The 14,453-nt window shown below is 33.7% G+C and overlaps 2 protein-coding genes and 1 long non-coding RNA gene across 3 annotated transcripts; 1 reads left to right on the top strand and 2 right to left on the bottom strand.

The window, feature by feature from the left end:
- Positions 1-1,363: 1,363 nt before the first annotated feature.
- On the bottom strand, positions 1,364-7,398 carry LOC101266937 (gamma carbonic anhydrase 2, mitochondrial). Its single transcript, XM_004238235.5, has 5 exons — positions 7,010-7,398; positions 4,699-4,842; positions 3,048-3,173; positions 2,828-2,979; positions 1,364-1,991 (listed from the first exon to the last, which is right to left on the bottom strand). The coding sequence occupies exons 1-5, from the start codon at positions 7,122-7,124 to the stop codon at positions 1,707-1,709; spliced, it is 822 nt and encodes a 273-aa protein (XP_004238283.2). The 5' UTR covers positions 7,125-7,398; the 3' UTR covers positions 1,364-1,706.
- A 1,223-nt stretch (positions 7,399-8,621) lies between these two features.
- Positions 8,622-11,267, top strand: LOC138347872 (uncharacterized). Its single transcript, XR_011220438.1, has 3 exons — positions 8,622-8,838; positions 8,998-9,733; positions 9,971-11,267. It is a non-coding gene; the product is annotated as an uncharacterized lncRNA (long non-coding RNA).
- LOC101264213 (eugenol synthase 1) lies at positions 10,136-12,185 on the bottom strand. Its single transcript, XM_004238225.5, is given in 6 exon segments — positions 10,136-10,423; positions 10,425-10,570; positions 10,653-10,856; positions 10,954-11,191; positions 11,681-11,815; positions 11,909-12,185. Coding segments are annotated over 6 exon segments (939 nt in total). The 5' UTR covers positions 12,092-12,185; the 3' UTR covers positions 10,136-10,390.
- Between the last annotated feature and the right edge of the window lie 2,268 nt (positions 12,186-14,453).

Here is a 14,453-nt window from a genome sequence, read left to right as displayed (position 1 = left end):
TTTTTGTATATGCAAGGCATGAAATAATAGATAACTTTTGTTTAATTTAATTCCACCATTAATTTATTGTTTTACAAATAATAAAATGCTCGTTTATTTATCAAATCTTAGCAAAGGTCACTTCCAAACTTCTATAAAGAACGAAATGAAACATTTATTAATGTTTTCTTGAAACGTTAAGACTTTTTAAAAAAATTATATTCTGAAGAATTCATATTTGAAATTCAAAAAATTGAAATAATTTATATATATATTGAAATTTCACTATTTTTTTTTGCTATATAAATATTATATTAAAAGTAATAATTTAATCCACGTATGATATGACGAGACTAAAAAGTAAAAGATAATAGACCAACAGATATTTGATGGTTCATTGGTTTGTCTTTTTCCATAAATTTTCAATTTTGTTGAAATATTTGTGGATTTTTGTTCATCATTGTTCATACAGATTATAGCCTTTAACTGAAACATATCTTAACTCGTGCTCTTCCCTCAGATTTTGTCTCTCTCTCCCAATAGTGCCTCTCTATATTTTGTACAAATCTTTCTCCTCAATCAACTTTGAAAAACTCCTATTTGATTGAGTATTTGTCCAATTGCTACAATTTTTGTTTCACCATATCCGATACCTGCATTAAAGTCTAACTAATATGAGTCAGCGCCCATTTATAAGGATACCATGTGATATACTCACTAAAAAATTTTCAATCTCACAAATCGAACTCGAGATCTTTAAGGGACCTTAATCATCCCTGATTAATTGAGAGTTAGAGATATTTACTAAAACACAAATTGATATTTCAATCTAAAGTTATTGAGTTTTGCGAAAACGAAACGTTTTAGTAGAATTGTGGCTCCTACCCCACTATGAATGGTGTAGAAAGTACCATTTGTGGAGTGAGTGGACCAATTATGTAAGAAGAAAAAGTAGTCCAAAAGGAATCCCCTAATGGACCCCTTAAGATACATTATACACATCTTGAGATAAAAAAAATATATTTTTCTAAAAGAGAGCTGAAAATCAAGTATGCGCCGAAGGGTAAAGAAAAATAAAGAGATTCATGACCAAAGATGACTACATTCAAAACCAAACAATTCAACAGATACCAATCATTCATATACAGTCCTTTTTTTTTTGTCATTATAAAAACACAATAAGACAAGGCTGAATTTACGGGGAAATTGCTCATCTTTTGGCTCTTCATACCCCAATCAGCCAATCATCTTTACCTTTATAATATTATAATTAATATAACTATAGCTAACATGCCTTAGGTTTAGGTCATTGATTTCCCCACATGCACTGTGCTTACTTAGTCATGGATCTCAATAATGCATGGAATCTCAAACAAGAAGGGCATTGCTAAACATAAATGCTTCAACTGATGAAGAAATATTTTTGGAATGTGCTGTCAATGTTTTATGTTATTCCAATAACAATTTACCAAATTAATCTATTGAAAACGATTTCTCGAGTTACAAGCACTTCTGGGCGTAACTACCTTTTCCAAGCTGAAGAATTTCTGGGAAATAAGGGGCAAAAGTCTTAACTACAAAGCAGTGACGTACCGATGCTATCCAATAAGTTTGATATTATTTGGAAGGGTAACAGCCAATATCCATGACTGTTCTCCATACAGATGCTCACGGTGTAAAATAAATCTCTGAAAGTAAAAAAAGAGAGAGTTGCTTGGGCACTGATCTCATTGGGCGATGCTCTTAGCAGCTTTTTCGGGGAGGATATTATCAGGAAGTACAAGCTCGGGAGGTGTTTCACGGACAACACCAATCATAGAATCATATTCCTCATCACGTTTGGCATACTTCTTACGAAGCATCTTTTCAAATTCAATTTCGTCAAAGGACTTGGAATTCTCAGCTGCATGGACACGAGCAAGGTTACAGTAGTTGGTTGCTGACTGAGCAATGAAGGCTATCTCTTCATCAGTCAGCTTCCTCAGAAACTTAGCGGGATTGCCTGCCCATACCTGTGTCATATAGATTCACGATTAGATATGAGCCTCTTCAATAATACCTATTTGCAGAAGAAGCCAATCATGATGTGGCTTCATGCTGAGTGTTAAATCCAGGCGATTCACCACACTGATTCATGATGGAATGAGAGCAAAAGATGTAACTTGGTAGATATATGAAACATTTGAGTCTTAAAACTCCTTCGAACCCCAATCATAGTACATAGTTAAAACAGTGGGACAAGTCAAATTTTACAGGAAAATCGAACGAGTCAAGTCATAAGTTGGGTGTCAAAGTTTTGATCTCATATTCACATTACTTATGACTTTGTAACATATAAGTAACACTGTTGTATCGGACCTATTCAGAATAGCATAGCAAGCAAAATAAATAGAGTTGCATAAGAAGCTGCTTTCTTCACCCACTCTTTTTCTTTAGGAAGAAATTAGTCTTTACCTTGTGCAGCAGTTATAAACTAGGAAATTTTGAAGCTCAAATTGCAATCAAGATCAGATAGATAAGGGCAATCTCCTATATGATAATACAGTATTGCCAAATGCAATATCTAATATAAGACAAAATCCAATCATGTCGTCCTTGCTTCTCTCATATCCAACAAAGGTGGGCCAGAGAATGAAACCCACAAAAGAAAGAGAAACTCCATACACTTATTTTAAGAGGTGAGGTGTTATTGCTAGCAAGTAGCAGCAAACCTCAAGAGGAGAGTAGAACACCTCCATGGAATTTCACCCATCCAAAGCATTTTAGCAATGCGTCTATACCACATCTTTTTAACAGTGAACTTACAGTAAAGCAATCATTGGTGATGAGGGGACTACTGGATGCCTACCTCTCCGGAGGGAATCCTTGTGTTCTGTTTCACAAGGGCTCCCGCAGCAACCATGGCATGTTTCTCTACATGAACACCATCAAGCAGTGTGGCTCCCATACCAATGAAGGCCTCATCCTCAATGGTGCAGCCATGTACAACAGCACTATGACCTACAGAAAGCTTAAGTCACTATCCATCAAACCAAGATAACTGATGCTCACTTGACTTAAATGCTTACCAACAGTGACATTGTTCCCTATAATTGTGGGCAGCACCTTTTGACTTATATTTGATTTGGCCACATGAACAAGGGAGTTGTCCTGTATATTGGTACCAGATCCGACACTGATGCTGTTCACATCACCTGTAAAAGAGAAGGCACATAAAATTTAAAAAACTGCAATATAACATGCAAATACGGAAAATTTCTTGCCGACTAATAATCATGACAAAAAAAGATGCTGAAGTTGTGTTATCATTAATTATTAGAAATGATTAAATACACCCCCATGGACAATCATATTTGTGAAACATGAAAGGGAAAAAGGATGGAGAAGGGAGGAATAGGTAAACAAAGAAACAAATAACTCAAAATAAAAGTTGAACTTCACCTAACTCATTAGTTACAAGAGCTCATATACAAGGGGAAGGGAAGCCCACCTATTGGAATGGGTCATGTATGAGAAGTTAAAAATATCCCAAACAGGTTGAACTGGGATGAGAACACCCTTACCACACCTCACATTTTCACTGATTGTTTATGTGATACGAGAAGGGATATGTAATAACACACTATACATAGGCATGTGTAAGACAGGGTTTTAGGGTCCTTATGTACAATTTAAAATAAAAACCATATAATGGTATTTTATGCATTTATTCAAAGTTCTTTTTACATTCTGAAGTGACTTGTGGGATTGAAAAGAATAATATATCAAGGAGAAGAGATTTCCTATATCTATCCCAATGAAGGGTCAATCAGACCGTTGCAATTGCTGTTCGACAGCTAAAAGATTGAAGAGATCTACAAAAATTGTTTTTTTTTAAAAAAATTTGAAACTAGTGACTCAAACAAACTGTTCAAGTTCCAAGAAGCTAAGTTGCTCGGACTCTTCCCTTTTGGTGCCGCACCCATGTCAACATGACATAGGTGTGGGTGTGAGATCTGTGTCCGATTTGGGTACTTTAACCAAAATCAATGGGGAAGGCCGCGAGAGTTTTAATGATTTCTGTAATCAATAAAAAAGCTAAGGTGAAATTGAAGAAAATGGAATACCTTTATATATACATTTCCTCATCACTCTTTATCATTTAATCACCTTCTAGGATTCTCTTCAAGTTCTCCACATAATATCTCATAATTTAGGTTTTATAACTCTATTATAGATATTTTAATTATTTTTAGGCGAATCCCCATACCCGTATCCATACATGGATCTATATCCCAGAATCTTAAAAATTAGATAATTGGAGGATCCAACCTCTTGATCTGCACCCGATAAACTTAGCCAAGAAGCCCCCAAAAATAACATTCATTTGCTGATCAATTTTCAAATAGTTTGTCCTAAATTAAGAGCTACACTATTCAAAGAGTACTGCACATACCGCAACTTTAGTACTCTATGCTCCATTCTCAAAACTTTAGTACTCTATGTTAACTGCCATATGGAGAAATTGAGGGACGAATATAGAAGGCCAGCAAGCAACAAAAGATTAACTCTTATTTGCTAATGGACAGCGTGCATCTTACTAACTTCACAAATTTAATGCACTAGAACAATGGATGAGACAAGGAAACATGGTTAAAACTGCTATTACTTAAGAATCAAAACTGACATGTAACACTTGAACATTCCATTCAACAACAACAATGTTGATAAGATACGTACCTCTTAGTACACATCCATACCAAATAGATGAATTGCGTCCCACATGGACATCTCCAATGACTGAGGCACCTGGAGCTACAAATACATCCTTGTCCACCACTGGAGCTTTATCAAATATGTTCATAAGAGTCCGATGCCTGGACACTGAAACATAGAAGGTGTAACTAATCACACATAAGATCAAAATTTGACCACTTAAAAGGGAGTCTAACTACTAGAAGGAAGGCTAAATAACAGACAATTATTTTTCTTTTAATGAGGTAGATCGGGTTTGAGAAGGTATCTAAGAATTGTGGCATGAAGGATCAGTGAGGCATAACTGGAGCAATTCATATGAGAACAAATAAATATGACAAAGATGCATCACTTAATGTCATTTATTTTTAAAATAAAATTGATAATGTATAATGTTTTAGAAGGGAGAGTGAAGCAACTAGCATAGCAATCAAGTTTTCAGTACATAATGGAGACTAGCAAGAAATCCACACAAAATTCCATTTCAGGTCCCTCTTAAATCAACCACCAACCAATAAGAAATGGACCATGGGCCTAACTGACCCTAAAAGTTAGCTCACAAGGAGAGGGAGTCCAATTACTATATACGGAGATCAATTCTACATCGCAACAACTGATGTGGGACAACTTAACTCCCTAACAAGCCTGAGCTTGCCAACCGGAATATGAGTGCATCTTACACTTAGCTCAACCCCAAAATCTAGCCATGATGTGAGAATTGTCCAAGATATAAGGAGATCAATTCCACATCCCACAACATTGTGAATAACTTAAACCAACTTTGTGATCCTTCCTCCATTTGAAGGCACACCTATTTGAATCAGCAAAATATTTGGTGAGCATATGAACTGCCTAAAGTCTTCGCCATAAGCAACAATAGTCCTTGAAAATCTGCTAAATATGCAGCTAGAATAGGTTTAGCTAATATCATTAAGCAAACAGGTTCTAAGGAAGTATTTAACTCTACTCACATCATTTGACAGGTTCCTTGCATTGATAAAACATAGCACCACTTTTATAAGCATAAGTGGTGCTATTCAGACTGGAATGAACCATACAATGGAGCTTTCGCCCTAAGATCTAACTTGCTTTCCCCTGGGATTCTCTTATACAACCAAACAAATTTTAAGAATAGAAGGGTCTTTGGTATCTTAACAACAACCAAATCGGCGAATCAAAATCCTAACCATGAGTAAAAGGATTAATCAAAAGGACCAAGCAAATAGGTTTTGACATAAGGAAAGTTCTGATAAGATACCAGCCCTTAAGGTTATTGCCTGCATCTCTTATGCTTTACAAGGACAATTATAACATATTACATCTTTCATTCTCTTGTACTTCATTTGCACTCAGAATCAGTTACCTAAAATTAGTGAACATAAAATTCAAATAAGCACAAGAGTATGAATACGCATTAGAACCCACTCCAAAATGCCTTTTCCACCCTTTCCTAGTTCTCTTTCCTAAAGCACAACTTCATAGAGACTGGACATCTATTTCAAAAGTGCAAATCTAAGAACTCCAATAACGACCTGAAGAAGACAGGAGAACTGCGCATTCACAGGACTTTGTTTCACATTCTCAAGAAGAATACTACTTGCACTAATTGAGGAGTCACAGAATGTTTCTTCCACTAAATTTTTTCTACAGAAGTTGTGATTTACAGTCTATTTTTCTTTGATGTATAAAATATTTATGTTGTTTCTTAAATGTCCTCCCTCACACTGAAAATCAGATGTTCTAACCTCCACACTCCAAAATATACCATTCCCCCCCAAAAGAGTATTAACTAAGCCCAAAGGATTCAATGCAATAACATATACAATTGTAGATGCAGAAGAGACATCAATATCATATTGAAACATTGGAAAATAAATGTATTAACTCACAAAAACTTCAAAATTAGGATCAATTCCTTAATGCCCTCACATTGAAAATCAGATGTTCTGACCTCCACACTCCAAATTTTACCCTTTTTTTCTAATCAAAGAGTACTAACAAAGCTCAAATGCAATAACATTAACAAGCATAGTAACAATAAAGATACAAGGTAAATAAGCTTATTAACTAACGGCAACTTCTAAATTAATAACAATTTCTAAATGTTCTAACCTCCACACTCCAAACTCTACCAATTTTTTCCCCGGACAAAAAGTATTAACAAATTAGGATAAAATGCAATAAAATAAACAAGCATAGATGCATCCTCGACACAATATCATATTCAAACATCGGTAAATTAAACATTGTGGAGGAAACGGGAGGTGAGATCTAGGGTTAAGAATAAGGAAATTACGGTGTTCCTCTATGTGGGAGCTGCCTTGAAGACGATTTCCGACGCGATCAAGAGCTTTGCCGGTCGCTCGAACGATGGATCCCAGGGAGTAAATTGCTTTCCCGAGGGTTCCCATTTTTGACCTCCTCCTTCTTCTTCTTCGGTTTAGCCCTCTTTCTGATCAGTAGAGCTGTGCAGTCAAGGTGTTTGTGTAGCAAAAGAGACGATTGAGTGAGAAATGAAGGCTTTCCACAGAGTAATTGGTAGGGCAGAATAGTGAATACCACATGCCTAGGGCCTCCAAAGGGGTAAATTTGGAAATTAAGTGTTTTTTCTTCAATTTATTTAGAAAAATTCAAGTTTTTCTTTTTATAATTCCAATTGAATTATTCTCCCAAAAAGATGCTCATAGAAGTAAAATCTAAATATAGAAAATAAATAAGGTTGTAAATGTTGGGGCCTTAATGGTCATTGCTCAAATTACAAATAGAAACAAATCATATATACATAATCCATAATCTGGTTTGGATGTTTGTGTTACTTATGTTAATGACTTTGAAAAATGCAATGAGTAATATGTTTACGACTCTATCAATTAATAGAAATTAAATGATAAACTCATTATACTCAGGGGTGGGCCCCTAGAGGATCAAGTGGGTTCACATGAACCACTTCGTTGAAAATAACACTACATATATATATATATATATTTAATCAGTTTTAAAAATTTTATATGTATATATTAACTTTTGACTCCACTAACACAAGTGTGACCCTTGGCCTATTGGTAAAAAAGGCATAATTTTCCCCAAGTTTGAATTTCGATCCTCCTATTTTGGGATTTTAGTTTTATTTATTATATCTTGAATCCATTTTGTGAAAATCTTGGATACGCCACTGATTATACTAATCATATAACATGATTAATACCCTGAAAATCTTGGGGTACGTCGCTGATTATACTAATCATATTACATGATTAATACCCAAAATCTAACACTATTTGTATTAAGTAAAAACTCAAATATCTGATTAATGTATGTAAACTCATGATTTCTTTGAAAAAAATAGATATTTTTATGTACATATATTTTCTCTTGTGTCAAAGTTTAAGTGTCCAATTATGATTTAAGTCTAAACTAGCATAACAAAATGGGCCTAATTTGAAATTTTCGATATTATAGAAATGGACGTTAGAAAACCAACACATACTACAAAAAATTGTACTTTGTGCTTTAATAATCAATTTCTCATTACTTTTTTTAGTTTTACAAAAATATTGTTGACTATTCTGCATCTAAGAAGGGTCCAAGTTGTTGGTGTTGAGGTTCCTTGCTCTTGGTGGCCCCGCCGCAGATGATTTTTGGTGCGAAATCAATTTTGTTATCTGATAATAAAACGTAAGATTAAATCAACCTTTTTTTTTTTAATTAAGATAACAACTTCCTAACAATCGAAATATAGAAAATAACAAGATTATCGTCGTATAGTATCTGACTTTTATTACAAAATGAGTTTATTTAACATATTATACACGTCCAATTAGGCATTGTTTCCAGTAGTAGTTTGGAATATTTTATTATCATCAATTTGATTAGTTCATAAAACATGGCCAGCTAAGTCTTATTGCAGTACCTAATTATAACTACTACTACTACATAGTTTTTGCTATTATATATAATAAAGTCCTTCTTTCATTGTATTTATGAAAAGTTTCATTCAAATGAGTGGAAGAACAATTATCTTGATTTTATTTTTTTGGGTTGTTCTTACCATTGTTACTCCTATTCTTGTACATTTATCATCTAGTGCTAAAGCCAATGGAGAGTTTTTTGTTATCAAACACACCAGTAAGGAGATGGTTATCGTAATAGCTTAGTTGATTGACTTTCTGAACTTTCTACCTTACACCACCCTTATTGTTGTTGATATTGTTAAAATGTTTCATCTCGTCCTAGCAATATGGTCTTATGATCAAGTTTGAAGTTATTAATCTCTCTTTTTTGCAGGTGAGCTAAAGGTTGGGAGAATGATGGGGTTGTTGCCAAGGAGGGCACTACAACACATGGACGACGAGGCTATGAGAGATGAAAATGTTGTTAAGCTTTTTTGCTCAGGTAGTTCAAAAACGTGGTTGTTCCTTTGTCAGTTCCTTTAAAAGTAGTATATGTCTGGAGGATCTGATACAAATACGAGTGACGTATAGGGTCAGTAAATGAAGAGTTTAAACTTCATTTTGGTTCAAGAAATTGAGTACCCTGTTTTCAAATTGTTAAGTTAACCTACTTGAACATTTGATATAAGGTGGTCCTTGCATTATTTTGGCAAGGATAGATGGACAAAATACTCTTTGGTGTGTGTATATTACATATATATCTACAAAAGGTACAATAACAATTCCATTTATTATTGTACAGAAACAATTGGTCAATTCTTTTTATTCTATTCAACTTTTGTTCCCATATAACAATAATGGTGGATGTATACTATATGTATGATCATGTATAAACTATGTATACCGGCTAAAAAAAGTAAAGAGTAAATCTGCTCGGCTATTCGCGTAAAGATCTCCACTTTACTTAAGAAAGTATCATGATCCATTCTACAATGAAAAAGCATATTCTTCCTAACAAAAAGTTAGGTGAAGTTGGAAGGTGTACCTAACTAGTAGAGAAAAAGCAGAGGAATTTCTCTGCATTTATTTTTCTCTCAAATAAAATCAAAGTGTCGATCGACTGAGTCTGTGTGACTTGTTGTTGTTCTTAAGTTCGTTGAAGTTAAAGAAGTTTGAGGTACCGCTATTTCTTTAACAGGTTTAATCCGTTTTATCTTGGGAGAAATTAATCCATAACATTGGGTACAGTGAGGGGATTAAATTTCTTAAGGACACACAGTAGTTTCTATGGACTCGGATTAATTCTTGTATTCTATATTCTGCTTCATCTAATTTCTATTTCTGTTTATTAACTTTATAAATACAAGTTATTGTAAGAATAACAACTATAACATAGCTAAGTTCCTAACGGAATATATCATAAATGTTGAATTCTATAAACGGGAGTGAATTGAAAGTTGGATGTGTTAGTTTGAATTCTTTAGATTGTAAGGCAAACGATCCGTTGAATATGTTCCATATGATACCTGAACTCATAAGAAAACTGAAATAGAGTCCTCTTTGATTGAACCTTATTGACAACAAGCTTTTGCATATTACATCACACCTTAAAACTTGTACAAGATGGTAGAGCAACAATGCAACAATCCATTTTCTGTAGCTTCACAGTATGGACACTAAAAACAGACTTAAAAACATACCATTCAACGTGTCTCCGATGACATAGTGAACAAGTACTCATACTTCCAGATAAAATGTCTAACAGTTTATTTGAATGATCGGAGACCTCAAAGGTGTGGTTTAGACAAAGTGGCCAAGGTACTCCTCCACTGTAGTGGACTTAACATCTGGATAAAGTTCCGAGGCCTCTACCCCAAACGATGGCTCTATCTCAAACTTGGTTTGATCACCCTTCACGAATGCTGAGTGGTTGATTGCTAGTATGATATTGATTGGTATTGGAGATGCTGCAACAGTATGCAATATACATTGTCAGGATTACCTATGTTAAATTGAAAGAAACAGATGAATGATATAAAGATTACTGACTCTGGATGTCTTAGAGAATTTGCTCCTCTGGAACGTAGATTTTCTCGAGAGTTTTACCAATCAGTTTCTCCCATATAGCCACAAGCTCGTTGAACGATAAGGTGTTCTTGAGAGGCCTGATGTAAAGGATCTTGTTCAACGTTCTCGGGTCATCAACAGCCTTAATGGTGTAGGTGCCAATATCATGTTCTTCATTGAATACAGCTGCAGACAAACAGAACAAAAAGTAAACAAAAATGAGACATTTTGTCATGTAACTTGTTCTGTTGGCACGCTTCCTAAGCATTTTTTTTCAACGTACCCTTAACATTCCCATCTCCGGGAATGATGACTTTGTCTCGAGGAGGAGCAGTGACTCCTGGCTGGACAAAAGTTGTTAAGAAATAACCAGCAAAATAGTTACATGAGACATAAGTATAGGGAATTTCTGCAGCCTCAATAGCTCTTCGGATTTGAACTTTCACAGCAAATGTAGACTTTGCTGGCTCCACAGCATTGATCTTATCGACATCCATACCAAACTCCGAAGGGAAGAACCTCTGAAATTGTTTTGGCACAAGATAATTTAGCTCTGTGAACACATTATCTTAATCATTTTCAGATTCTCCAGTGAAATTTTCTTCTAAAATTGAAACATTCACACAAAGTTGATGCATACTTGTGTCATACACTTGGCCATATCAACAAAAAGTAATCTAACTCACTTTATGCCTTTGATCAACGAGACGCTATGTTGCTCAAACTCTCCAAATATGTTGTTACACCTATGTTGGATTCTCCAAAACTACACTACTTTTGGACGATCCAACAGGCAACCATCAACATTATTGAAGAATCCGACCAACATAGATTTAAGGTCCCTTTGATACTCCAAATTCTCTAATTAAAATATGATCTATAAATTCAAGAGCTTTATCAACAATTACTATATTCAAGATCACCATCATCCCCTCTGTCCCAAGTTTACACCGTTAACCAGAAGTCTCGAATTCAACCCTGTTACCCAAAAAAAACAAGAAGCAACTAACCTTAATATTGCCAGCTTCTTTAATAGCATCAATAATCTTAACTTGATCAGCCAATTGCATTGCACCAACAGTTGATATCACCACATCCACTTGTTTTATAGCCTTCAACAAATTCTCATGATCATACAAATCACCCTGTTTTCAATAAAATAAAATAAAAACAAGAAACTAAAATATACTTGCATATACAAAATTTATTAACAAATACACCATATAATATACACATACATTTATAATAGTGACACCCAAATTCTTGAAATTTTCAACAATTTTGCCCTTTTCAGGATCAGAAACTGTGGTCTCTCTAACTAAAGCAAAAGTTGGGTGTCCAGATTTTGCACTAGCTTCAACTACAAATTTACCAATATACCCTGTTCCTCCAATAATCAAAACTTTGCTTTTCTCAGCCATTTGATTAAAATAAAACTTAAAAGAGATTTTGATTTGAAAATTAAAGAACTTTCTCAAGAATTTAGTTGTGTTGTTTTGTGTACAAACTATTGACAAGGCAACATCATTTTATACAATGAGGTAGGGAACTGTAATTACCAAAATGACCTTGTTGTTCCAACTAACTTTCTTGAATATTTGTCTTTGCTCTTTCTCTATTTTTATTTGTCCCATATTTATAGTCAATATATATAAATCAAAAATTTATGATGAAAGATAAGTTTATATGAAGTTCGATATTTGAAAGTTGTCACATGAATTGAAATAAAACTGTTACTTTTATTTATTTTTTGTCGGTTCAGGTACTCTTTTATTACTTAGAGAAGACTTTGTTTGATTTCGAAAAATATTTCACCTTCTTGAATAGTTTTTTAGGATAATATCCAACACATTGCAATTATTATATATATATATCTTAACACAAAATATAATCGTAGTAGTAATATTTATTTAAATTTTAGTTATTATGTTGAATTATATTTTACCCTTTATTTTCCAATGCACTTGATTTCCGATCCAAATAAAATTACAATAATTGTTTTCATGTTCGAATATAACTACAATAAATATATATTCTCGATCACATTATGATTATAATAATTTATTTTCCTAATTATAACAATTGCATAGCTATTCTAAATATACAAATTACTATATTAATTACTTCATTTCATATATACAATTTATCATATTGCACTTTCATTAGTAATTAGTGATTCACTTATTGTTCAACATATATGAAACAATAGGTTAGGTAAAAGGTCATATATGGAATTTGCCAATTTTGTAATGCATGACTAAATAGGAAATGAAATAGGGTGTAACTTAGAAATGAATAAATGAAAATAAGGACGATAATAGTAATTGAACTGAGTGATGTTAAAGTCTCGTTGTTTTGAAGTATAGTAAAGTTAAGGAGTTGTAGCAGTAACATGACAAAAGGAGAAGATGTGACACTTAATTACTGTGTTCGTAATGTATGTTTGTCATTATCAAAAAAGGGGAATTTGTTAATATCACGTTGTTTTGATATATGGCAAAATGCGTAGAACAAGTAGTATCAACATGTTACACGTTTCAAACGAAGTTGAAGGAGAAATCAACGATCAATAATGCTTTCTTATTTAATTAAGGAAATTGTGTTTTCTTATTTAATTAAGGTTAGTTTTGAGGAAGGTTTCTTATTTAATTAAGGAAAGGTTCGTGGAAGTATATCACCTAATCTAAGTTGAGTTCAACAAAGATTACGTGTTGCAACAGCAAGGATAGAAACCTAATTCAAGTTGTATTCTACAAAGTCTTGTAGATGCAAAGACAAAGTTAATTTAAACAGAGAGTTAAAGATGCGGCGAAGACAAGTTCGAGTTAAACTATGAGTTTCATACAAAAGAGGAGTCCTACATGAAGTAGGATTTCTAGTTGAAATAGGTTTTGGATTCAAGTCCAAATCTATAAATAGGGCGATAGTTTCGCTTGAGAAAAATTGCGCACTTACATAGAGAGAAGATCAAAACAGAATCAAGAGGTTTCAGAGAGTTTTGAGATTTATTAGGAGTGTTCCAATTTGTGAGGAAAAAATTGTAAGATTGTAATCAAGAGTTTTGATTACAATCGAGAGTGTGTAGAATTCGTCTAACAAGTTTGAGAAACTTAACGAACGGTAGAAGACTTATACCTGAGTTTTTTTGTCTTAGGTAGCTAGGAATTAGAGTTTATAATTCCTTAGGTTACATAGGTTTGTAATCTTGTGTTGAGACTTGAAGTTTAATAAAGTGAAGTTAAATCCTACAGAGGTGTAGGTCGTGGTTTTTATCCTTTATGAGTAGGGATTTTTTGCGATAAATATTGTGTCATTATTTTACTTGCTTTAAAAAACGTAACTGTTGTAATCTGCAAAGGAACATATAGAATATACTTGTTCCTTAGGCGAATTTGAAGGTCAGAATTCCAACAAGTGATGTTGTGAAAAATGGAAATATAGGTAAATATGATCTGTAGAGCACTAGGTACAAACCCTACAAAACCATGATCTCCACTTTTCGTGGTGTTATGAGAAATGCAAAATATAGGTGAAATATGATTCATACGTAGAGGCTCACATGCGGAGCTAAATAAGATTCATGAGTTTAGATGAATCCCTAATTTTTTTATAAATTTTATATTTATATTGACAAATTTAAAAGAACTTATGTATATTAATTTGTGAATCCTCAAACAAATTAATCTAGAACTCTCAAACTCCTATTTTTGGCTCCGCTTTGTCAGTGAAGCACTAGGTACAAACCCCACAAAACCATGATCTCGACCTTTTTTATTTTTATTT

This window comes from Solanum lycopersicum, chromosome 4 (genome assembly GCF_036512215.1).
Source record: "Solanum lycopersicum chromosome 4, SLM_r2.1".
Taxonomy (NCBI): Eukaryota; Viridiplantae; Streptophyta; class Magnoliopsida; order Solanales; family Solanaceae; genus Solanum; species Solanum lycopersicum.
Note: the sequence above shows the minus strand (reverse complement) of the source record. Positions and strands in the feature narration are given on the sequence as shown.